The 25,102-nt window shown below is 43.0% G+C and overlaps 1 protein-coding gene and 2 non-coding genes across 3 annotated transcripts in view; all 3 read left to right on the top strand.

Annotated features, from left to right (window-relative positions):
* The first annotated feature begins 422 nt into the window (after nt 1-422).
* TTF2 (transcription termination factor 2) lies at nt 423-22,795 on the top strand. The gene is made up of 23 exons (XM_069867964.1): nt 423-450; nt 1,593-1,704; nt 3,061-3,147; nt 3,875-3,941; nt 4,394-5,341; nt 6,253-6,379; nt 7,467-7,658; nt 7,891-8,048; nt 9,095-9,176; nt 9,481-9,597; nt 10,541-10,691; nt 11,360-11,465; nt 12,301-12,491; nt 13,339-13,492; nt 14,213-14,304; nt 15,045-15,127; nt 15,609-15,748; nt 16,531-16,701; nt 17,300-17,358; nt 18,398-18,551; nt 20,159-20,241; nt 21,238-21,312; nt 22,098-22,795. The coding sequence occupies exons 1-23, from the start codon at nt 423-425 to the stop codon at nt 22,240-22,242; spliced, it is 3,522 nt and encodes a 1,173-aa protein (XP_069724065.1). The 3' UTR covers nt 22,243-22,795.
* A 1,991-nt stretch (nt 22,796-24,786) lies between these two features.
* TRNAL-CAG (transfer RNA leucine (anticodon CAG)) lies at nt 24,787-24,869 on the top strand. Its single transcript has one exon. It is a non-coding gene; the product is annotated as a tRNA-Leu (tRNA).
* A 182-nt stretch (nt 24,870-25,051) lies between these two features.
* The window catches only part of TRNAI-AAU (transfer RNA isoleucine (anticodon AAU)), a 74-nt gene continuing 23 nt past the window's right edge, over nt 25,052-25,102 (top strand). The window contains exon 1 of the tRNA in view: nt 25,052-25,102. This exon is cut by the window's right edge and continues 23 nt beyond it. This is a non-coding gene — a tRNA (tRNA-Ile).

Genomic DNA, 25,102 nt, shown 5'->3' on the forward strand with positions numbered 1-25,102 from the left:
CGGAGGGTGTATAAACTACTTTTAGACAAAGAACCGTGCAAGTCCCCAAGGAATGTTTATTTTTTTTAGGTTATCCAGCAATGACTCGAGACTCCCTTCAGGTTTTCTCTTGACCCAAACCAGCTACATCTTACGAGACGATTAAGCGCATCAATACATTCCTGCAACTCCAAGAGAGGGTTTATCCTTCCAGGTTATTTATCCATGCCTGGAGATTCTCTCCAGCCGGGGGGTCGGGACGCGGCGCCGCGGGCGGGCGGGCGCTAGGACCCGGCAGCAGCGTGCGCGCAGCCGGGGGCGGGGCGAGAGGCCCAGAGCGCGCGGCCATTGGCTGCCCGGCCCCGGGGCGCCGCGCCCATTGGGCCGCCCGCGGGCGCTCGCGGCCATTGGCTGGTTTCAAAGCGTGAGGGGGCCGCTCGCCCATGGAGGCCGTGCCGTGCGCCAGGCACGGTGAGCGGGGTGTCCCGGGAACGGGGGGATCCCGGGAACAGGGGGAAAGGGGGTCCCCGGAACAGGGGGAAAAGAGGATCCCGAGAACGAGGGAAAGGGGGTCCCGGGATTGGGGGGGTCCAGGGAATGGGGAGAAAGAGGATCCCGGGAATGGACGGGTCCCGGGAATGAGGGTAAAGGGGTCCCGGGAATGGGGGGAGGAGGATCCGATCCTGGGAATGGGGGGGGATCATGGGAATGGGGGGGGGTGGTGTCTCGGGGATAGAGGGGTTCTGGGAACAGGGAGAGGAGGATCCTGGGAATGAGGGGGGTCTCAGGGATAGAGGGGTCCCGGGAGTAGGGAGAAAGAGGGACCCGGTCGTGGAGGCGTCCCGGGAATGAGGGGAGGAGGGTGGTGGGAATGGGGGGGGTGGGGGTGTCTCAGGAATAGAGGGGTCTCGGGAATGGGGAGAAAGAGGGTCTCGGGAATGGGGAGAAAGAGGATCCCGGTCATGGAGGCGTCCCGGGAATGGGGGGAGGAGGATCCTGGGAATAGAGGGGTCCTAGGAATAGGAGCGTCCCGGGAATAGGAGGAAGGAGAATCCCGGTCATGGAGGCGTGCCGGGAATGGGTGGGTCCCGGGAATGGGGAAGGGCTCCGTCTTGGTCAGTGGAGGTGTCCCAGGAATGTGGGGGATGTCCTGAATACAGGGAGATCTTGGGAACATGGGGGTCCCGGGAATGAGGGGAAAGAGGATCCCGGTGATGGAGGCATCCCGGGAAAGGCGGGGGAAGGTGGTCCCCGACTATGGGGGCGGGCGTCCCGGGAATGGCAGGGGGGATCCGTCACGGTCAATTGGGGCATCCTTGTCAACGGGAACGGCCTGGGGATGGTGTCTGTGTGTCCTCGTCCCAGTCAATGGGGGCGTCCCGGGAACGGGGGGATGGGGCAAGTGTCCTGGTCAATGGGGTGGTGTCCAGGAATGGGGGGGATCCCGGGAACGGGGTGTGTGGGTGTGTGTCTCAGTCAGTGGGGGCATCCCGGGAATGGAGGGTGTCCTGGATACAGGTGGGTTCCAGGAATACAGAGGGGTTGCAGATACAGAGGGGTCCCAGGACTGGGGCGTCCTGTTGTGACCTATTTCTCCTATCTCTGCCATGCAGGTTCCCTGTGCCTCTTGAAGACCGGAGTCCGCAGTGGCCCCAACCAGGGTCGGAGCTTCTACGTGTGCGGAGTGCGGAGCCCGGTGCCCTGCACCTTCGTCCTCCCAGCACCGTGCGTGCAGAGCTGGGCTGTGGGGTTTTCCCGTTGGTGTGGGCTCGGGAACAGCAGCTGTTTTGAGGGGAACCTGGTGCTATATCCTCCCATGCAAGGATAGGCTGAGAGAGTTGAAGTTGTTCAGCCTGGAGAAGAGAAGGCTCTGAGGAGATCTTGTACCGACTTTCCGGTAGCTGAAGGGGCTACAGAAAAGCTGGAGAGGGACTGTTTACAAAGTCTTGTAGGAATAGGACTGGCATCAATGGGTATAAACTGGAGAGGGGCAGATTTAGATTAGACATTAGGAGGAGTTTCTTCGCTATTAGAGTGGTGAGGCAATTTTATTGCAAGTAATGGGTTTTGCTGTTTCTGTTCCCTGGGCAGCAATGTTCATAAAAGCCCTTGATACTTTTAACATCTTAAAAAATATCTTGGGATGATCAAGCAGGCCGTAGACTTGCACACCATGGGTCGCAGTTAACGTTTCCTGTAATGGTAGCAATAGAGGATTAAAGTTTGTTCAGCTGCATGGTGAAACCTTATAGCAGCCTTCCAGTAACAGGAAAGCTGGGCACGGGCTCTTTATCTGGGAGTGTGGTGATAATGGGTAACGATTTTAAGCTGAAAAAGGGCAGAATTAGATTAGATTTTGGGAAGGAATTTTTCTCTTGTGAGGCTGGTGAGACAGTGGCACAGGTTGCCAAGAAAGTCATGGCTGCCCCATCCCTGGAGGTGTCCGAGGCCAGGTTGGATGGGGCTTTGAGCAACCTGTTCCAGTGGAAGGTGTCCCTGCCCCTGGCAGGGGGGGTTGGAACTGGATAGCCATTAAGTTTCTTTCCAACCCAAACCATTCTGTGATTTTATTATAATAATCCTATTTATTAGCATTGCATTTGAATGAGGAGCTGGACATTTCATTAAAATTAAGAAGTTCCAAGCCAGTGGTTTAGAGATACTGCCACTAATTGGGATGAGACTGGGAGGAGCTGACCAATGGGTGAACTCAATAGGTGATTTTTGGGGGTTCTGACCTCCAGACATCCCTAAAGACTCACTTGGAGCATGTGTAGAAGGTGCAAGGAATGACTTGATGTTTATTGTAATCACATGTAAATATGTGATTGCATGCATGATGGCTAATGCACAGCTTTGTGTAACTTTGTGTATAGATTATGGTGACAAACTCCTTAGGTCATGCTTGATTTGAGTTAAAAAAAAATATAAGCACTTGGAATTTGCACAAACCTGAATAAACAGTGTCTGTCTCAGTGATGTAGTTATTGGCTTATTGTGCATTGGGTAATGGATCCACATTTTAGACAGCAGCTTGTCTTGTCTTTATTTTTTCTCCTTTTTTCCCTTTCCTCTTTTCAGTATTCCTGCTTCTCACTGCTTGATCCATGGAGGATGCATGGTGGAGCTGCAAGTCCTGATTCAGCATCAGGGCAAAGATGAGTACCAGTAAGTTCCTCCAAGTACAAACCTAGGTTTGTTGTATGGGTTTGAATATTTAAAATTCTTTGATAGTGAAATTGCAATTTCCTTCTAGAATTGAAAAGGCTCATCCACCCTTGAGGCCTTCATTTTACAGTGTTTCAAAACATTTGCTATTTTTATTAGCAGTTATATTCAATCGAATAAACCTACATTATTAGATAGTGTCTGCTTTTAACAGAGTTGAATGTGGCCCTGTGGCTGGGCTCATCAAAGACTCACAATGGTTGCACCAAATTCACAAATTTTAATTCTGATAAAGTTCTTGCGACAGCCCTGGTTGGCTGCCAGTTTTAAAAAGATTTCTTGTTCCTAAGGTGCTTTAAAGATGGGGTGGCCCCATATATTTTTAGTATAACTATAAAAGCAGCTGTTTCTTTACATCTTGAAATCATGGGCCACTTCTGAGTTGCTGATCATAGACAATTGTTTTGCCTAAGCAGTTACTTTTTTATTGCTAAAATTAGCAAGCAAACAACCTCAAACCCTTGGAATATTTATCAAAAGAATGGCACTTTTGTTAAAAGCTTTGTTGCCAGTGTTGATGGCCTTTTGTCATGCAGAAGTCTGGATGTAAAGTGCAGATCGAGAGAACTTGTCTGTGATGTTTTTGGTGCAAAGTACTTTTCTAAAAAAACACTTGGAATTCCTTTAGTGGTTCCTGCAGTTCAATTCTTATTTTATTCTTTGGTAGGTTGCTTTACCGATGTACCAAAGGCTATTCGAATGGGAAGACATGGTGTGGAAGCATCCCATGGCAGGTATGAATATTTAATTTGTGTTATGGTATCAGCTTGCTCCAGCATAACTTTTTTTTTCTGTATACTGTAATCACCACTGAGATTACCTAGTGAGAGAGTTTGTATCAGCTTGCTGTCCTTAAGATGAGACTTGTCTTACTCCAAAATTGTGTAAAGTGAATGCTGTTCTCCAGTCTTGGAAGCAATGTGGGTTTGATCTCCATCTGCCCCCCTTTCTTAAGGATTATTCTGTTTGGGACTTGATCCCTGAAAACTATGGGAATAGGAACGAAAGCAGAAAACCAGCAGTTTTGTTTTCCTTGTAAAATGTTTATCCTGATCCTGTTAAAATGATAGGAAAGATTATATTCATCGAGAATGAAGTCTTGCTTGAGAGAATTAGGTTGTGCGTATAGTTAGCAGGCCTTAATAGTTTGTATGTTAGCATTTATTCACTTGTGTATATATTGCAGAATCCAAAAGCTATTGAAGCGTCAAAAGCCTTAGAATCCAAGCACAACACAGCACCTGTCTTCAATCCCAGTGGCCAAAGAAATCCATTCAAAGTCATAGACATGAATTGTGATCCATCATCCTGGAAACAAATTAAGCAAGGAAATGGAGAGGAAAGTAAAGCAAAAGGAGAAAAAGCAGAGAAAGAAAGCATGCTGGTGTCACATGAAGAAAAGAAATCAATCTCTGATTCCTCCATAGAGAAAGGGCTGAAAACTAAAAATAAGCAATCCACAGGAAATAGGACTGATCCAGTACTTAAGGAAAGCACAGTGCCTGGATCTAAACTTGGCCTTTCTGAGAACTGGAAAGGGGAAAATGCCCTTTGCGAGGGAGAGAAATATGGCGGCAGTGGCAGAGAATCCAAGAAGTCTTTTGAGTGGGTGGTGAAAGAGCCAGGTGGGAGATCAAAGCTCTTTCCACTGAGTCTTGGAAAGCAAAGTACAAGTACCAAGCCTGCAGAGGAGGAACAGCTTGGAGGGAAAAGCTTAAAAAGCTGTGAGGATAAAGAAACCAGAAAGAAAGAATACATTGGTGGGAAGAATGGAGAGATGAAACCGATGTCTAAAGAAGATGTGATTTCCCAAGCAGCAGGACAGTGTGCTCTCCAACATGCTGCCCTGAAGGGAGGAGGAGTGGCAGCACTGCCCAGGACACAAATCAGGCCAGAGCGGGGACACCCTGCTGGTGAAGTCTCTGGCAGAGACACTGATGGAGTAGGACTTGTTCACACTTCATCAGGTAAAAGTGAACCTGAGGAATCATTTGAAGGCTTGCAGTCAAGAGAGATTCTTGCAGGAAAATCAGGGACATCTTTGCCAGGAGCTGCAGCATCATATCACATGGAAGGACCCCAGGACTCTAAAGCTCTTTACAACCATCTTGTAGTTCAGTTGCGGCAGAAGAAGGTAATTTATTACACCTATTATTCCTTTATTTTTGTTTGGGGTTTTTGTTGTTTTTTTTTTTTTTGTTCTGTGTTTAGGATGACTTCCCTTACTCATGATTGGCATCAGAAAATGGTATCCCCTCACAGCAGAAGCTAAAAATGTTGGATGATTTAGGAAGATGGGACAAGGGAGAGAATTCAGCCTAGGCACAAGCTAGTTGCTTTAAGCCACGTAAGGGAAAACCTTTTGTGTTTAGAGGTGCTCTGTTTGGGCCTGCCTGAGGTCGTGTCCACCTTTTCCTAGAAAGTAATGTGCATAAGATGGGACAGTGTGTACTCAGCTTATCTTTTTAAATAACATGGCTGTTCCTGATGGTCTCTATTGGCCTTGTGGAGTAGGAGTGATCCAGCCATGAAAGCTTGCACTAAGATGAAATGAACTACCTGTCTGTTTACTTTCTTTTAATAGTTGCCAATGATCAGATTCCATAGTTTTTATTATAAAAGACCTGTTTGCCTAGAGTTCATGACAACATCAAAATAAACAGTCAGAGCTGTTATCCCTGCTAGCACAGAAAGAAGCATGCAAGTAGTTTGAACTTGGGATGCTTTGAGAGGTATTAAGATTGTCCAAGTCTCTTGATTACTTTTTCATCCTGTTTCATAAAAAAAGCAGGGAGAGGGTGGGGTGTGGGGCCTGCATCTTTCCATCTCTTCTCAAGTCCACTATGCTTTTTTTTTAATTTTCTGCTAAAAGACCATTTAATCACACTGAATGGCACTTAAATACTTCTGGAGATTGTAGAACAGTATCAAAATACAAGTTATTATGGTGTAAGATTAGTGGTTTTGGTCTTCTGACTTGATTGTTCTCAACTGTCAGAAGCATAGTAAGCACGCACAAATTTTGGATTCTTTTTTGTTTTGCAGAGTGTGTTAGCTACAGTGAACACTCAGCGGCTGCCAGACAAAGGGGAACGGTTACGAAAGCAAGTGCAGGATTTGGAAGCTGCACTCAGTGCTTTTGACATTTCAACAGCAGATACTACTGAAAAAGGTAGGGCTAAATTTTTTGGATTTTTTTTTCCCCCCAGAGCTTTGCAAAACTGTTTGTCTTACTATAGTTGTAAGTATTGAGCAAAAATTGCATAAATTTCTATATGCCAAGTTGCCCGTAAGTCTGTGTGTTGGGATTCACTGAAGATGCAAAGTATTACTTGCAAAGTGTGTCTGGGGAAGGATGAATGGAATGACTTGAAGTGTGGTGGCTTCCCAAGAGAACTTCCTCTCATTGTTAGGAGCCAGGGCTAATTCTGTTTCAAGTTTGGCTACCTAGTGTAAGCAGACACCTCCCTCAGAACTTGCCAGTGAAGTGTTAACTTCCTCTTTGTTGCTGTATAGTACCATGATGCTTATGCACCTTTTAGCTGCTGTGTCTGAACCTCAAGTTAGCTGATACAAGATAAGCAGCTTCCACTGTGCCATTCCTGTAAAGTCATATCCTAGTTCTATTATCTAATAATAATTACTTGTGGAAGAGAGGCGTTTTGAGTTGCCTGCACACCTCTGCACCAGAAGGGTTACTTTGTAATTATGTCAGTTGAGTTGATGAAAAGATTCCACTCTGGAAACTGAAGATCTCTAGCAAGGAAACAGTAACTCACTGGACTGGCAAAACAGTCTCATCCTCTTAGACTGTATCTGGTTTTAAGCAAAACTGACTTCTGCAGGAATGAGAGAAAAGCTCAAGAGTTCTTGGCTCACTCGTTCTTGGGTGAGTTTAATAGTTTTTGCGACCAAATCAGTGACAATAAAGTTGTCTTTAAAAGAAATAAATCCTCTGGGAACAGTGGGCAGAACTGCCCTCGTGCTTGCACTGATCTGTTCACAGTAGCAAAGTTCACTCTGTTGGTATGAACTGCGCTGCCTGTCACTTAAGAGCAGGCTAAGAGTGTGCATGTTAGCAGTTGCGGTGGCTTAGCTGATATGGCAACCCCCTACTCTGCTGTTAAATCAGTGGGACCCCTTAATAATATTTTGCGAGCAGACCATTGGGCCAAACGAAGGCATTTCTCTGCCCTGTAACGCAAGGCTTCGAGATTCATTATGCAACATTTTCAACCTACAATTCCTTTCTTCCTAAGGGGAACACAGCAAAAGCAGCGGTTACCATGAGGAGTCTTTGCCTAACCCATTTGACAGGCCAGGTGGTACAAAGTTGATAACACAACCACTCCAGAATCCTACAGCAGGGACTGCTTCAGGCTCACACAGTCACACCTCTGCTGCTACTACTTTGGGTTCCAGTGAATATGGTTCCAGCCGTGGTTTTGGAAGTAAGTATGGAAAGACTTTTCTCATTAAACAGAATACTGGTGAGGCGTAGTTCTGAAAGAGCCCTGCAACTTGTGGAGATAGGTAAGAATACTAAACCTTTTTGATTACTGTGAGCTGCGTACTTCCCCCACAGGCATCTGTAAGCACTGAGATCAGTCTCTGAGATCAAAGACCTGCTTGGTAATGTTAGCTTTGTAAACGTACATCATGCATAATACTGTATCTTTCTAGTGAACTCTGGTGTGCAGAATCTATATGGAGGAAGAATGACAGAAGACCGAATCAGAGCTGTACACAGTGCCACAAGTGAGGCTATTAATCATCTCCACAAATCTCTAGAGTCCTGTCCGACAGAACAGACAACAGCTGAAGATCCCTCTGGATTGAAGGTGAGTTGGCAAGGATGGAGGATGTCACAGAGTAAAGTGTAACATTTGCACGATACCCTAGAGCATCCCATCCTTTCACCCTTTGAAATATTCTGCAGTTTTCATCCTGCTGGAAGGAGATGCCCCAATTATTTTCTATCCATTGCAACCTTTTTTTTCAGGTTGCAAACACTGATATTCTAACACTCCTGCTGTAATGTCTGCAGAATCTTTAGTGCTTGAATGAAGTAGTAGTGCCTCAGACAAAGCAACCAACCCACAACCATTTGTCTGTACATGACTGGCAGAGCAGAGGCAGATCTCTTGTGAGGAAGAGACTGAGAACCTTCTTATTGTTCTTTTATCCCAGTTAGGTCTCCCAATGAGCTATAAGAAATAGTCTTTTTTTTAAAAAAAAGTGTTGCAGATAATCAAGTTCATGCAACCTACCAGAGTAGTCCATTCTGGTCTGCTAAAGAGTTGCTCTTTATTTGTCCAGTGGTACAGAACCCATAGTTGAGGTTATGTGTGAGGTATTGGAAGGCACATACCTCTACAAGATGCTGTGTTGGTGTGTGTATGTTGTATCACTTATCAGATCCTCTTGGGACCTTTTCAGTGCTGGGGAAGGACATTTAATGTCTTACGATGATAGAATGTAGTCCTCCTTCCTGTCTTTTGAGTCTGTAGAGGTCTTAGACTTGGTGAGAAAAAGGGAAGTGTTCTTAATCCCTCTTCTTGTCAGTGATGCCTGTAGTGAGCAAGGTAGGCTTGGGTGGATTTTCCACATGAATAAGCCATCTTTACATGCTGTCAGAGCACTGTGATGTGTGAGGTTGGTTTTGTGCATAAAACATTAGCAAGGTTGATCTACGGCACTGCTGGCCTTCTGTCTGCAGGAGTTGGTTATCTCGGATATCCCTGTCCATGTGGGAAAAGAACAGGTAGGCAAACTCCTTTTAGTAAGACTGTAGTAGGACACGTCAATTGGACAACTTAGTACAGGAAGCGAAAGTGTCTGAACTTTGTAAGGTGTTTCCTTCAGATCCTCTGTCTTGCCCTCTCAGGTTCCACTGCTCCTGCACCAAAAACAAGCACTTGCATGGCTACTCTGGAGAGAAAGTCAGAGGCCGTGTGGAGGAATTCTGGGTAAGCAGCAGAACAGGAATGTGCATTTTGGGGGGTCGGATTTGTAGCAGCAACCGTTTGGCACATAACTTATTTGGATGTCAATAACTATTTATTTCATAGATATGTCGAAGGACCTTGTTTTTTCTGTGCCCTGTGACCAATTACAGCTATTAATAAATCATACCCTGAAATGGTTATAAGCATATTCTTATTTCCAGGGTTCCCCAGGACAATTTCTGTTTCAGTATTTACCTTGGTGTTGATCTGAGCTAGAGGACATCATTTCTGCAGGTCATCACAACTTCTATGTGTCTTTTTCCAGCGGATGACATGGGCTTGGGGAAGACTCTAACGATGATTGCTCTCATTCTGGCCCAGAAGCAGCTGAATACAGAGAAAAGAAAGGAGGAGAAGTTAGAAATATGGCTATCCAAAAATGGTACAGAATTGTTTCTGTCATACAGAGCATACATTATGATGAAGTGACATTTGAAATGCCTAAGGCATTATAGGTTAATAGCTTGTAAAACAACAGACTGTCTATGCTTGCTTCCCTTCTGTAGGACAATTCCATTTGGCTTAATGTTTACTGCACTCCCTTGCAAGGCCTTTTTCTTGATCATTGTAATTTGTTCTTCCTTTGAATGTGTGGGATTTCCCAACTCATTCCTTTATATTGTTCTGGGATTTATTTTTTTATTGATTAGTTTCCTAAACCAGGTAAAGCCAGCATATGCTGTTTCAAAGAAAAAAAAATCGTATTCTTTTTAACATACACAAACATATGCATAGCGTTCATAGCATAAGGACTTAAATCGGTTACTAGGCACCTCCCTGTGACCGATTCTTCTCCCTCTCCTCCCCAGATGACTTTTATCTTGTCCATAGAGATAAGGGATGTTGGAGTTTTCAATAAGTATTGTTTCTGTGTCCACAACCTGTTACTTTTTCCATCCTCGTGAAAGCAGTCAGACTACTTTTTCCTGTCTCGCTAGGCTTACTGACTGTTCTTTTTTTCATGTGTCATTCAAAATGGTGAAGTTTCAGTCTTGTAGAAAAGGAAAGAGAGTTTATTTGGTACTGTATTTTCAGGAGAGATCAGACTTAATCCCCAAATTTTAACCTTTCATCTTTTCCAAAGGAAGTGTACAGATATATGGTGTAACTCTGAGTGGGCAGGAAGTGATGCTTCAATGTTTAAGCAGAGTTCTTTCCAAACAGAACTAACAGTCCCCAAGAATGCAATGTAGAGATGTCAGCTTCACAAACTGCTCACAGAAAAGTGGGCTGATCTTCTTAGTTGTTGTGACTTTTCAAAGCTTCTATCTCTGTTGTAGTCTAATATGAAGACATTGAAACCTCTCTGCAATATTTCCATGCAGATTCAGCGGTTGTCCCTTCTCACAGCACTTTAATAATTTGTCCTGCATCCTTGATCCACCACTGGAAGAAAGAGATTGACAGACGCGTGAGCTATGGCAAACTGAGGGTCTGTTTGTACCATGGGTCCAACAGAGATAAACATGCGGAGGCGTAAGTGCTAAATCATAAATATAACCAACAAAAGTAAAATACTACTTAGCAAGAAATTGTATACATCAGAGATGAAATTCGGTGGCTGTAGAATGATGGAAGAACCTGAAATATGGAAATGTGGAGGATCCAGAAGGTCAGGCTGATGTCTGCTGTCAGGGTTATGTTACAGCAGAACGGTTATGACCTTTACCCATGCCAAGTTGTTCTGGTTGCAGGCTATTCCCATTCTTGATAACCAAAAAAAGGTGTATATTCTCTGAAACATCTTTTGCTTGCAGAGATTGTCAGTAGCAGTTTCTACCATGCTTGTGCTTTGTGATTGTATTTTTTTTCTGCTGTATGTATAGATCAGAAAATTCCCTACACTGCTTTATGCCATGCTGGGTGCTAGATTCTGAGTAGTGTTCAGCTCATGTGATGTGCCTTCTGTACCCCTGGCTTTTTCTCTCTTTTTGAGCTTGCTGTGTCTGCTTCCAGTATCTGTAAAATGAGGACAATGTGCCCTTCCTGTTTGACTGCTCTGAAGGACAGTTTTCTGTAAAACTCTGAATTTCAATGCTTGTATAACTGTGGTGTTCTTAAACCTTGAGCGTGCGTTTCATTTGCCTTGCAAAATTAATTCCTCATTTGTTCTTGCCCCTGATTACTATGTTCCTTTTATGCAGGCTCTCTAGATATGACGTTGTTGTCACAACCTACAGCCTTCTTTCCAAGGAGGTTCCCACAAGCAAAGAAGAGGGAGAAGTCCCTGCTGAGGACCATGATGTGAGGGTGAGAAGCCACGTTGTTGATAAAGGATTGCCTTAACCTTTTGTTCTGAGGTGTTGCAAACCATTACTGTTTCAAGGAGCACCTTATGCTACAGTGAGCAGCAGGTTGAATAAGTCCCCTGCTGAGTTTGCACAATAAAAATAAAGTGATGAAAGTACTGTGAAGTGCAGAAAGAGAAGGGGGAAATATATTCACAAGAAATCTGTTCTGTAGTGACATAGAATACACTACCTTGAATATGTAATTTTAAGAATGCAATGATGATTGTCATACTTTTGTGGCGAGACTGTGAAGGAACACTAGAATGTCCTGTTGGTATTCTTTGCTGAAGCACCAATATTGCTTTAAACTGCCAGAAACCTGTTGAGATCTAGATCTTGCTCTTAGAAATTCAAAGGCCTATTCACTTTAAAACCTACAAGGTGGCACCTATAAAACTGTAGAGAGATACTGCATTTAAAAGGACAGCATATGCCCTGATAAAATAGTGATGTGTGTTCCTTTGTCCCAACCTAGCAACATTTACTGATATGGAATGTTCCTAGGGAGGGAAGAGGTGATAAAATGCTAAAAGCAAGAAAAACAGTGGAAAACTAGAAATCTTCAACAAGAACAGACAAACATATTCCCTTGGCGCTTAAACTTTCACAGAAACTTCAGAGAGATCTTTTTTTTTTTTTGCGAGCACTCCTTACATGTGACAGTAACAGCTGAGATTACTGCTTACTGATATCAGGAAAATGCTTCTTGCTGGAAAAATGTTTGCTAGTGGCTCCTTAGAGAGCCTAGCAAGGTTATTATGCTGGGTTATAAACAAGACTCCTTTTTCTTTCAGAGTGGGTCATCTCCCTGTTCCCCTCTGCTCAGGATAGCTTGGGCTCGAATTATATTGGATGAAGCTCACAATATTAAAAACCCAAAGATTCAAACCTCCATAGCTGTATGCAAACTGAGAGCCAGCGTCAGATGGGCTGTCACCGGGACGCCAATACAGAACAACTTACTGGATATGTACTCTCTCCTGAGGTGAGCTGACTGCACACGAACACATGGACAAGGCTCCCATTCCAGTAACTCTTCGCTGATGAAGTGCTGAAGTTGTTTCTAACTTTGAGAGGTTTCTAAGATATGTGGAGTAGCAAGGTGTGTTATATTAACACTCGGCTATGGCTGAGGCCTTGTGCCATGTGTACCATATGTCTACTGAAGTGTGAAGATATTGTGCTTTTGCAGAGGACATGGGGGAATTACTTCAGATATCCTGTGTCTCAAAGATGAATATCCACAAGGCCACTTTTATTGAGCAGAAGTTGTGTCCCATAATCCTTGTTCCTACCAGGGCAGCCTGGGAGGACCTTATTGAAGAGTTTAGTTGTGCAGCACACTGAAGGAAAGAGTGAAAACATTTTTGGCTTTTCTAAACAATGGATAACCAAGTTAAACTCTGCCCTTATCGTTGCTGAGAAGAAAAAGTTTATGAAAGGTGCTGGAGTACCAGAGATAACTTATGTTTGAAAGTAATTTTAGATAATTGAAATTAATTTTCAATTAAGAGGTACAGGAGTCTGAAATAACAAATGAATCTGCTCTTTGGTAAGTGTCTGTGCTTCTTAATGCCCTTCATTTGCTGAATCATAATGAGCAAAGAGGAAGTGATGGGTACAGAACCAGAAAGATGCTTTCACTGTGTGGTGAGATCTTTGAGTAAACCAGTTATTGGCATCATAACACTGGAAGTCTTTTACTGCTAGCAGTTGTGACTGAGCTGCAAATGGTTTGTTTTGGATAGCAAGGAATTTAGTTCTGGTCATTCAGGAGTAACTGAAGAACTCTTCTTCACTTATTATGAAATCTCCTTCCCCTCATATTGCAGGTTTCTACGTTGCTCTCCTTTTGATGAGTACAAGGTTTGGAAGTACCAAGTAGATAACAACACAAAAAAGGGAGGAGAGAGGCTGAGTCTCTTAACCAGGAGCCTCTTATTACGGAGAACTAAGGACCAGCTGGATTCAACTGGCAAGCCATTGGTAAGAACTTCATCCTCCACAACTAGACAGTCATTCCATTGCTTTCCTTGCAGCAGCCAGTCAGTTCTTTACATGCCTAAGTTTGTCAATGGGTGGGGTTTCCTGTCTACTAGTCTCTTGAGCAATAGGAGTTGAATGCATGCAGGATGCTTTCATTGCTTATCCAGAAAGCAGAAATATAAAGAATAATTAAATGTTCCAGTTATTCTCCTCTGCAAGTGTTTTATATGTTAAGTGATTTCTAGTAGAATGCCCACTTAGCAGAAAGTTAGTCTAAATCTCTGAGCAAGTCTAGATCTCAATCAAGCTGCTCTGTGTAAGATGGGTGTGGTGCATGCTTTGTTACTCTTTACAAGTCCAGTGAACTAGTAGAACGCTGGTGTGTCTGTAAGCCATTAAAAGGTATAGTTTTGGTGTACTGTCTGATCATGAACGGAGAACTTAGAAGCTACTTTTATAACACAATAAATTGATCCCTCCATGGCAGCTGTTGGAATAAAGATTGTCATCTTGAATGTTACCCTAGGCTACTTGGAAGGATACCGTGGGTATCTATATTCTGTCATAATTTTATTAATATGAATAGCTTTAATGAAGAAACAAACCGCTGTCTCTTCTGAGACTTAAAATACAATGTTAAATCTTGAAACACCAGTGTTTGTAATGCTGTATGAGATTTTTCACGCTATATACATCTGATCCTGCATATTTTTACTTCAGGTATCTCTACCCCAGCGTAGCACACAGTTACATCAGTTAAAACTTTCACCAGAGGAGCAGTCCGTGTACAATGTGCTTTTTGCAAGATCCAGGTACGCATGTGGGAAGAAATAGGGTATTTTACAGCTTTGTTTCTTCCTGGTGTGAAAAATCAGAAAGGGAGCTCTGCTGAAGAGGAATGTTAGGCTAAATTCCTATTACTTTTTCCCTTTCTGACTACCTGTCAAGCATGTTTGAAAACAGCAACAGCTGAAACTGAGGCATTTTTTTTCCCCATGTATTCAAGCCTACTCTGAGCTTGGTATTGTAGCCTTCCACTTATTCTTATTGATTTCAAGGCTCTGAAGACTTGGAACTGCAACTGTAGTTCTGAAATGATGATGTGCCGGTACCTGTAAAGAGAGAATGTATCTTCTTTGCCCTGTGGGATTTATATAATTAGAAATTATGTTGGCCTCTCCAGATGGTTGTAATGCAAGCCAGGGTCACTGTGTTCTCATAGGGTCATTTTCTACAGTGTTGCTGTAAAGAGCTTTCCTTTTTAAATGCTCCTTTAAAGATGTTCTTTTGTTACGAAAGCTGCTACCCATTGGGGCCTGGTTGCTGTTATACTCGAGGTATTCCAGTAAGCAGACATTCTTCCTCTTGTGTTTTTCAAAATGGATCTTGGTTTTGATCATATTGAAGTTAGACAAAACTGGAGTGTTTTTGTGATTGTTCTGTGACTAAATGATTAAGCCTTCCTTAGTTTAATGTGTCATCAGCTTGCTTGTTAAGCTCAGGTTCCTCTTTTCGTGCTGTAAATCCCCCAGTCTCTTTCTTCTCTTTCCAGGTCAACACTACAATCCTACCTACAGAGACAAGAGCAGAAAAATGAAGGCAGAGAGTATGCTGGTGGTAACCCATTTGAGAGAGGTTTGAGCACATACGCCCCTAAGACGTTTGCAGAAGTGACTCTTAAATGTACAGTTAAGGAGGGGGAACAGACCTGGCCACATTAGATCAGAACTTAGAAATTCTTTGGAAAACATCTTGCCAATCCCCTGATGTTGTGAAGAATCCTACCGTAGTATTCCAAAAGCCTGTTTCCCCTGTTGTGGCTCTGGTCAACTCTTAATCTCCCTGGTCTGAAATTCCATTCTGAAATAAAGGTCTAACTGCTCAGAGAAGAAATGTCATTATTAGTATAAAGTATGTGGTGCTATAAAAAAAGAAAAAAAAGCCCAACACAAATTATAGTGGAGTTTGATGGGTTATCATATAGTTCCTATGTTAAATTAGGTATTCACTTGCCTGTTGTTTCCTGTCTCTTATTGATGAAACTCTTGGAGGTGGCTGGGCAGTGCTTGGAAATGTCTCCAAGAGCTTTTGATGATTTGTCTTCCTTCCTCGGCAGTTGCACAAGACTTTGGAATCAATCAAAAGGAATTCCTAGCAGGCTCACAAAGTGCCTCTCAGGTCTCAAGTACTGTCCATGTCTTGTCCATGCTGTTGAGGCTTCGTCAGTGCTGCTGCCATCTCTCTTTGCTGAAAGTGGTAATTGCATTGTATTGTAGTGGTGTGGGGGTTTTGTGGGGCTTTTCTAAAGCATTTGTGTAAGTTAACATGCTTTGTAACACCCTTACATCTCTTTGCTGGAGGTGTATGAACTGAGCCATTTCTAGGACTGTGTGTTTTACAGCCCAAGAGGTTTTAGGTAGGCGTACTTCCTGCTGAAGAGTTCCTCAATGCAACCTGTGTGGGCAGCTGTGTTTTTGGAAATACCTTGGTTCAGATCGAAGAAAAGAAATTGAATTCTAATGGTGAAGAAGTCATTTTGTTCTTATCCTAGTCTTGAAAAGTGCACAAGTCCACAAGTGTAGCCTGTTTCAAAGGCTCATGTGTTGGAGAACTCTTAAGTGCCTCACCTGAAGCTGCCTTGTATGTACGAAGTAGCAAAGAAACTCTGAAAGATTAGTCTCTGATACGTAAAGCAGTTATAGAGTAATTCCATATACCAAGGGAACAGGCAAGGATTTATCTTCTAACATCTTTAATCCTGCAATTGTACAATGCTATGGGAGGGGGAATCTGAGGAGAGTAGACCACAGAAAATGGCTGAGCTAACATGCTTTCCCTCTGCTGCCCCTTCTTCAAGCATAACAAGGGGCCAAAGGGACTGTTGGTTTGACCCAGTAGAGTTTCTTAATTGTTGTGTCTTCGTATTGCATGGCCTTCCTTCACTGTCCTCAGCAGACACCGTGCAGGCTGTGGATCAGTACCAAGTTTGATCTCGGGCTTGACTGTGATCCCTTATTATGTTGTTTATTTTCCTATAGGCTCTGGACCAAAATAACCTTCATAGTGAAGGACTTTCCCTCTCCATTGAGGAACAACTTAGCGCTTTGACCCTGTCTGAGCTCCAGACTCACGATTCCAAGTCAACAGTCTACCTCAGTGGCACGGCTTTTAAAACAGATATCTTTGAAATTACCAGGGAGAGCACCAAGGTATTATAGTTGTGGCTTTCTTACCTTTCTTGAGGTGTTTGGATTTCAGCACTTTCGCCTTTTAAATTGTTAATGAATTGTCACACCTTGGTAGTGACAGATCAGGCTAAGTTAGGAATTTAGATGAAATTAGGTGGGTAGATAGTTGTCTGAACCCCTTCTGAGGCTTGAACTTCTACCAGGTGTTGATGGCTACTTCCAATAAAGCTGTGAGAATCTGACTGTACTGAAGTCACAGGGAAAAAAATCCTGGGTTCACAGCAGTTCAGAAAAGCATGCATGTGAGAGATACACATGGCATCTGCTTGTGAAGAACTAGAAGAAACGGGGTGGCAGTAAGAGGAGAGGTGGCAATACCTTGTTTTCTCACAGCAATGTTAGAATCTGTAAAACATGCTTTTATAATTTGATTTCTTAACCCTGTTTTCCATAGTGAGAGTGTTCTTACTAAGGACTACTAAGATATTTTCAAAGTCTGAGCTGGGAAGAAATTCCAATTGAAGAGTTATTTTGATCACTTCCTGTTTTAATGAAGAATAGCCAAGCATGAGCTGGGTCATGACAGCAAGCAGGCTAACTTTTTTTTTTTTTCCTACAGATAGCTCACCTCTTGACTGAACTGAAAAGTATTCAGAGTCACTCAGACCTTCAGAAAAGGTTAGTAAATGTGTCCTTTTCTTTAGTCATTGTGATTGAGAGAAGCGTGTCTCTTGACAGCAACAGAAATACTTTAAAAACAATTGAATACAAAACTGATATAGTAGAATGGTGGCAGTGCTGCAGTAGTTGAAAGCAAATTTTGAGGGAAAAAAAGAATCCAAGACAAAAGAGAAATTAAAGATGTAGGTATGTGTAAGCATAAAGGAACGTGTGAGGAGTCTCAGGCCTTGAGGCCTAGGAGGACTCTTCTTTTCTCCAAAGCCATAGTAATTTAGTTGTGCTGAGAAATATTTGCCCTCAGCTTTGCAACCTACCCTTAGCGCACAAAAAAAGCAGGGGAATAAAGTAGTGCTTAAAAATGAACTTGTTTGAGATAAAGGAATGTATTGATCAGAGGACTTAAATGTCACTCAAGTCCTGTAGCTCTCAGTATGCAAGTTCTGTCTCTGCTTTACACCAAATTGCAGTGTTAAGAGGGTTTTCCGTTTGGTTTTTTTTTTGGTTGGGTTTTTTTGTTAAACAATGTTGAATGTACTTGAGGTGTGTGACTGCAAAGTAGTTACAACAGTGTTGTGTTGGGCGTGGTGTGGAAGGGGAAGTTCTGTTCTTGGGCAACTCCGCAGTTGTACAGAATATAGGAAGCTTTTTTTTTTATGAAACAAGTTATTCCCTCACAAAGCATTTAATCCAAAATATGCGGGAAGTGAGAGGTACTGGGAAATCCAAGTTTGGTGTTGCTGTTGATTCATTTAGCAGAAAAAGCTGGGGATTGTGATCGGTAGGTGGCAACATTAAATGCAAAAATAAAGGTGAATGTTGGAGACTTAATTTGCCTGAAGTTTATCAAGTATTAGCCTTCCACAGTAGATTCTCCCACTACACCTACAGACAAATCTCTTTCTGGACTGGGAAGGGGCTTGGCTCCAGTTTGCAGTGGGGAAAAATGCACGAATCATTATCTCCTCTGGGGTGAGACACTAACCAAACTATTGCAGTCCACACAGGACTTGTTCTAAACTCCTTTTTCTGTCTCCAGTGTTGTTGTGTCTCAGTGGACAAGTATGTTGAAGGTTGTGGGTGTTCACCTCCAGCGACTAGGGCTGAAATATGCAACAGTGGATGGCTCTGCCAATCCTAAACAGAGAATGGATGTGGTAGAAGAGTTCAACAACAATCCCAGAGGGCCTCAGGTATGCATTCAGGGCAGGGAAACAGTTAATAGCACTGCTATGAGCAGCTGTGATAGCCGACTTTGGGATTCCATTTACTGTCACCACTTTGATTTGAACCTCTAGGTGCCAAGATTGGCAATGAAAGAGGTAGCTTTAAAAACAATTGTGTATCTTATAATGGGTAGGAACAGCTGCTAAAAAGTTCTTTTTGATGTTAACTTTCTGTACTAATATAATCTGATTCCAAAGCTAGTTCAAAGGTTGTCCAAATCTTCGGTGTGTTCAAAGATGTTTTTGCCACAGTATTGTGGAAGATATGAGGCCAGTTAGCTCTACTTAAGGACAGCTTGGTTGTTTCCAGCTCATGTTACTGTGTTGGAAGATGTCCCTTTCTTTATATCACATGCTTGCCAAGAAACTTGTGGGAATTTCTTATGGTTTTCCAGCACACCAGATACTTTGTGCCAGACTAATCATTTTGAGGAGAGAGAATAACAGCTGAATGTGTAAATGAGGCTAAAATTAACAAGAGCTTCTCTCATCCTGGTATGAGGACAGGGAGATTTGGCTTGGGGTGAGAGAAGTCAGTGTTGCACCCTTCCAAAATGAGGTGACCTCTCTATGATTTCCTCCATTTTTGAGGGGCCTTTTCTTTCTTCTCCACCCCCCCCCCCTTTAATACTGCAGTGTTTTGGTTCTTCTAGTTTCTAGTGTGAAATTTGACTACAGCAAGGAAGGTGCCAGGTGACTAAAGAAGTCTGAACCCAAATTCATTTTTCATACTGGTGTGCTTTCATCTGAGCACTGGTGTTCCTGTTATTGAGGCAGGGCAGGCTTTCTCCTCTGAGGATGGATCTATGACTGGAAGTTGAGAATGTGGTGCATTAGCTTGTTTTCTTTGCTGGATTTCTTGGAACAAGAAGCAATCTATTATACAAAACAGATATTTCTCCCTCTAGCTTTGAACTTAAACAAAGGAAGATTTGTCAGCTATATGAATAGTTGAGCTCTTAAACATGATCAGGGTTTTAAGGTATCATACCATGAAATTTAGTAGTGAATATATATATAACAAGTGTCTCTGTCCTTAATTGAGTTATTTTCTTGTTGTACAAGAAATCTCTAAACTGCCCATCTGCTATATCCCCTTCCTTCCCCAGCTACTCGTCTTTTTCTAAATACTAGGTTATTCGGAAACAAAGTGAAAGGAGTAGCAGGCCATTTCAGTCTAGTTGCCTGTGTTTAAATAATCATTATTTATTTATTCAGAGTTGGTGCTGGTTGCTCCCATTGTTGGTAACAAGCTCCCATCAGAGAGGCTGGTCATTTGAGTGGGATATGGCAGAGAGCCTGAACTTTCCAGTCCTTTCTGTTAAAAGTCTGTTAAAACTAGGGATAATACATATGCAATGGTAGGCTGGCCTCCAGGCCATAACTTCCACGTCCAGGCTTCTATGCCTTATCAAATAGCATCTGGCAAGCTCCTAAATACATAATAAATACACACTTGAAGTATAAATATGATAAACAGACCCTTTGGTTCAAATTAATATGTGGAGTATATATGAAGCATTCTTTTTCTGGAAACAGGCTCCTTAATTTAACTCTCTTTTTGGCCTTTGAAGGTGCTGTTGGTCTCATTGCTGGCTGGAGGTGTTGGCCTGAACTTGACTGGAGGAAACCACCTGTTTCTCCTTGACATGCACTGGTAAAGAGGAATAGAATTTCCATCTCAGAGGCGATCCATAGGGCACGCTGTTTTATTTCTCACCACGTGTATTGCTGCTGTTGTAACTGGGTTACGTGGGAAATGTTTAGCTGAGTAAGGACTCATGATTAGTTGTAGAAAAGTGTTTTTACTGTAGCCTTCTTCTAAGCTGCTCTGACTTTTCAGTTCCAATGCTCATTGCCATGGAACGCAGTTCTGTAGGGGTAAAAATTAAAAACAGATGAGGACAACAGCAATCAAAAGAAGCAAGTGTGCAGTCTGTATCACAAAAGTACAGTAATGTCTACAGGAAATTTGTCTTGAAAGAAATCAATTATTGAGCATAGCCAGTTACCAGGCATAGCTGGTGCACCTTGGGGTTTTACAGGACTATGAAAATAGTGCATCTGAGCTCATAATATTTACGTTGTCTCTAAGTCAGAATCACAGTTTTTCTAACTAAACGTTGCTCATGAGAATTTGCAAAGCAGACCCATGTGTTTCAGTACAAACCTAGCTGCTGAGTAGCAGGATTAAGGAGATGCTTCTACACTATGGAAGTTATGCCAACTCATATTCCCTGTAACTGCTTGTCAACTGAAACACTTTCTGATGTAAATAGTCTTGAGTGAAGGCTTCTTTCAATGGAGTTTGCCTTCCTGCTTCACTTTCCTCACCAGCCATTCAGCTTTCTGTGAGTGCTAATTCACAGAAAGATGTGGAGCAGTGGCCGAATTCAGACAGCTGACTTTCTGTGGAGTTGTAGCATAATTCTACCAAGGGCAATTTGGTTGGGTGAATATTTGTGATCAAACTAGTAAACTTAATGTAACCTGGGAGCAGCAGTCTTTTCTTCCTCTACAGAGGAAGAAAATGGGATGCTCTGGAGGCAGACAAATGAGGCAAGCATAGAGGCTTCAATATTTCAGTTATCCCTGAACTAAGCCCTTAAGCTGTCTTTTTTTTTTTTTTTTAAATTTCCTTTTCCCTTTGCAGGAATCCTGCTCTCGAGGACCAGGCATGTGACCGCATTTACCGAGTCGGGCAGCAGAAGGATGTTGTGATACACAGGTCAGGATTTTCTATAGCAGTAAATGAGGCTCTGGCTTTAGTTGGCGAGACAAGGCCTTGATTTGAGGCTTGTTTCTTTACTTAAAGCTAGGCACAAAATGTGGTGCTGGGATTGGAGGTTGGGCACTGAGACAGAGACCACATGAGCATGTTTCTACGTGGCACTTGTCTGCACGTTGCTGTTCTGACAGCTAGCAGTGGTTTATTGGTTTTCAACCTGTGGCTTAGTGGGAATCTCCTGTTCATTTTGGAGAACAATTCAGGCATTAAGCCATTTCTCTTCTCTTATTGAGTGAAGATTTTTCACCATGCTCCCTGAGCCTGGACCTTCCCAATAGCACTAAGAAAAGCATATAGAAAAGCATTTCTAATAAGTGGCCAAGCAGGCTTTTAGAAAAAGCGTCTGTAATTTTAAGTACTAAAAGGCTAGCTTAGTTATTATAGAAGCACAGCAAATTCAAAGAAACTGGAATGTAAGATACTATTTTGTGTATGATGCTTTCCATGTAATGGGCACCTTTAGTTATCAATCATTACAGATTTTGTCACAGAATTACTGTTGCTTCAGATGACCAAATTTGAGGCCTAAAGTGCATCAGACTTTCATTTGAAAAGTTGTAATATCTGCATGTGAGAACAGCTGTTTTCTGTGAACAGGTATATTTTGTCATTCGTGTAAGCTGTTAATGATTAAGTGAAACAAGTCTTTGGAAGTTTACGGGGCAAGTAACGCTTACAGGCTTTTTTTCCTAGCAGTTGAGATGATGTGGCTCTGTTTTTTTTAGGTTTGTCTGTGAAGGAACAGTAGAAGAAAAGATCCTACAACTCCAGAGGAGCAAGAAAGTACTTGCCCAGCAGGTGCTGTCAGGCAAAGGGGAAACCTTCACTAAGCTCACTCTGGATGACCTCAAAAATCTCTTTGGCATCTAAATATCCTTTACGACACAGTACAGAAAGTGATTTAATACCTACAAGTAACTATGCAGACTTGAACTGGTTTAAGGTGATTGTTCATTTTGAACAAATAACTATGTTTTTGTAACTCTTCCAACAAAAGAAGCTATCAACCTCAGGAATTTGTTTTAATCCTGAAGTTAGCTCATACATCCAAAGACTAATAAAGTTATAAGTTAAACTATAATTTTAAAACACATAAGCAAATGTTTCTTTATAATATTTAGTAATTTCTTCATTTCCTACATGTGCTTTTTAGTTAGAAAACTTTCTTTCCTTTCCAAGACAAGAGAAGCACAAGTATAAGTGACACAACAAGAGACAAGCATGGGATAGGATAGTCCAGCAGTTGAGTGGGCATGAAGGAAGCAAGAAAAAATTTTGAACATGATGCTATGACTATATAAAATTTAGACTGTATAAGTGACAAAATTAAGGAAGGACTTGGAGGAATACTTCATTTTCTCTTTTGCTCTTTAGGAGAACTTCTTGTATCCAAGCTAAGAAGCATTTCTCTACCTTGCTCAAAATATTTATTCAAGCAGGGAAATCGATTTCTGTTCTATTCCTCTTAAATGGAGGTTGAATTCCTCATTGTTGTGGGTTTTTTTTCTTCTCAGTGTTAAATAATTTTAAGACTTCCTTGATGCAAACGATTAATGTATAGACTATTCTTCCTTAAATGCTCACATTTTTTTTTTAATTGTCTAGATGAGTTGCATGTCCTTTATTTAATGGTTTGTATTCTCCCTCATAGCAGAAGTGGTGTGTGTGGTTGAATGAAGTTTCTGGGTAAATTTTTTATTTTTACTGGTAGTGCATCTTCCCTGCTTCCATCTCCTGCTGCTGTGTCCCTGGCTCTGTCCACTGCATATTCTCCTTTTCTATTGATTACACTGTTTCTCTGGCATTTGGCACAATTCCCGTAAGTTCTGTACCGTGTGAGCTGGCACACACATGATGCAGGACCAACCACAGATGAAATACAAAGAGTAAATTTATTTTTGTTACCTCACCAACCCTGGGGAGACCAAAGCAGCACCCAGGCAGAGGCACACAAGCAAGGACATGAGTATGGTGGAGCTTGGTCCATAGATCAAGGAAAATTAAGGATCAACAAACCTGCTATTTTCACCTGTCCATCATGAATTCATGCAGGTGTAGTTTGCCACTGTGCTTTGATCTCTCCCACAGTAGGGTGACAGGATGCCTCTAAGTCTATCACAAGCCTCTGTTTTCTAAATGTAGATGTTCTACTCATCCAATGCACAAAGCCAAGCAACAATTACTGGTATACATGTTTTTTGACACCCTGGCTTCAAATAACTTAAATGTGTTTACAATCCTCCTCACTAATCTTCTGTTATTTTCCCACATATGCCAAATTAGAGCCTTTGAAGAGTTTATTTCTAATGCTAAGTCTTAAAGCATGATACTTAAGAGTGCTGATAAGAAACTAGATGTTTGTTCCAGCATGGTCATTCCCTGTGGAACAAGATAATAGCATGTGGTAGCCTTTTTGAGTGAAGGAGGGGTCTATTTACAGATTGGTGGTTCCTGTTAGTACAACAGTTTCCTGGTGGAGTAAGATGTAGTTGTTAGTCATTTTGCTTACCTGCCTTGACATGATCTGTGAGTGAAGCTGTGAGTGAATTCCAATTTATTGCACAGATACAAGAGCTGGGGGGCACAGAAATAGTAATTTGTAATTTTTGTGTGCATACATCCATAAATTCAGCCACAGTGGAAGCATCTTGAGCAGCTCCCAGAAACAAGGAAGGCAACTGAGTTAATTTTAACCATAATCTTAGTTTGGGGAACATAGCACGTAGCTAATTTACCTTCCTACACTGATTTTCTGGAAAACATCAGAACATCTGTTCTCTTCCACAAAAGGGGAAGACATGAACTAACTTTCTAAAGCTGGAAATGCTGGAGGCTGTAGTGGAGAGGTGGGAAAGTGTGCTACCATGGCATTACTATTCCCCAACTCTTAGAACTAGGTGAGAGTTCCTCCCAACTCCCTCCTTTTAAGCAGTTGTAGACAGTGATAAGGTCTCCCCTCAGCTTCTTTTTCTCCAGGCTGACCCACCCCCGTTCCCTCAGCTGCTCCTCCTAAGACTTGTTCTCCATCCTTGTCCCCAGCTCCGTTGCCCTTCTCTGGACACACTCCAGCACCTCAATGTGTTTCCTGTAGTGAGGGACCCAGAACTGAACACAGATTCGAGATGTGACCTTGCCCCTGAGTCCAGGGGCACAAACATTCCTGCTGCCCCGGTCCTGCTGCCCACACTATTCCTGACACAAGCCAAGATGCTACTGGCCACTTTCTCGGCCGCCTGGGCACACAGCACCTCCCCTTGTCCTACAGCAGGAGCTCCCTGCGCTGTCAGCCCCCGCGCCGCCAGGAGCTGCTCGCTGTCCCTGAGGCACCCAAGGGCCCTCAGCGCGCGAGGTTCCTGGGGCGGTGGGGAGGGGGCGCCAGAGCTGAGTGGGGCCGGGAACAACCTTCGCACAGCGGTCAGGATGGCCGAGCGGTCTAAGGCGCTGCGTTCAGGTCGCAGTCTCCCCTGGAGGCGTGGGTTCGAATCCCACTCCTGACAACCTCGTCTTTTTTAATTTTTTTCTTTCTTCCCGTGCGCCGTTTCGCGGCGCGGTACCCGCGGGGCTTTGCCGGGCAGGAGCTACGCCCGGGACACACGCGGGGCCCGCCCAGGGTCGCGGCCGCCGCCACCCAATGGGTGAGTCCCGGGATGACGGGGACGGGGGACAAACCGTAAACGGCGGCCGGTTAGCTCAGTTGGTTAGAGCGTGGTGCTAATAACGCCAAGGTCGC

This window comes from Phaenicophaeus curvirostris, chromosome 1 (assembly GCF_032191515.1).
Source record: "Phaenicophaeus curvirostris isolate KB17595 chromosome 1, BPBGC_Pcur_1.0, whole genome shotgun sequence".
Taxonomy (NCBI): domain Eukaryota; kingdom Metazoa; phylum Chordata; class Aves; order Cuculiformes; family Cuculidae; genus Phaenicophaeus; species Phaenicophaeus curvirostris.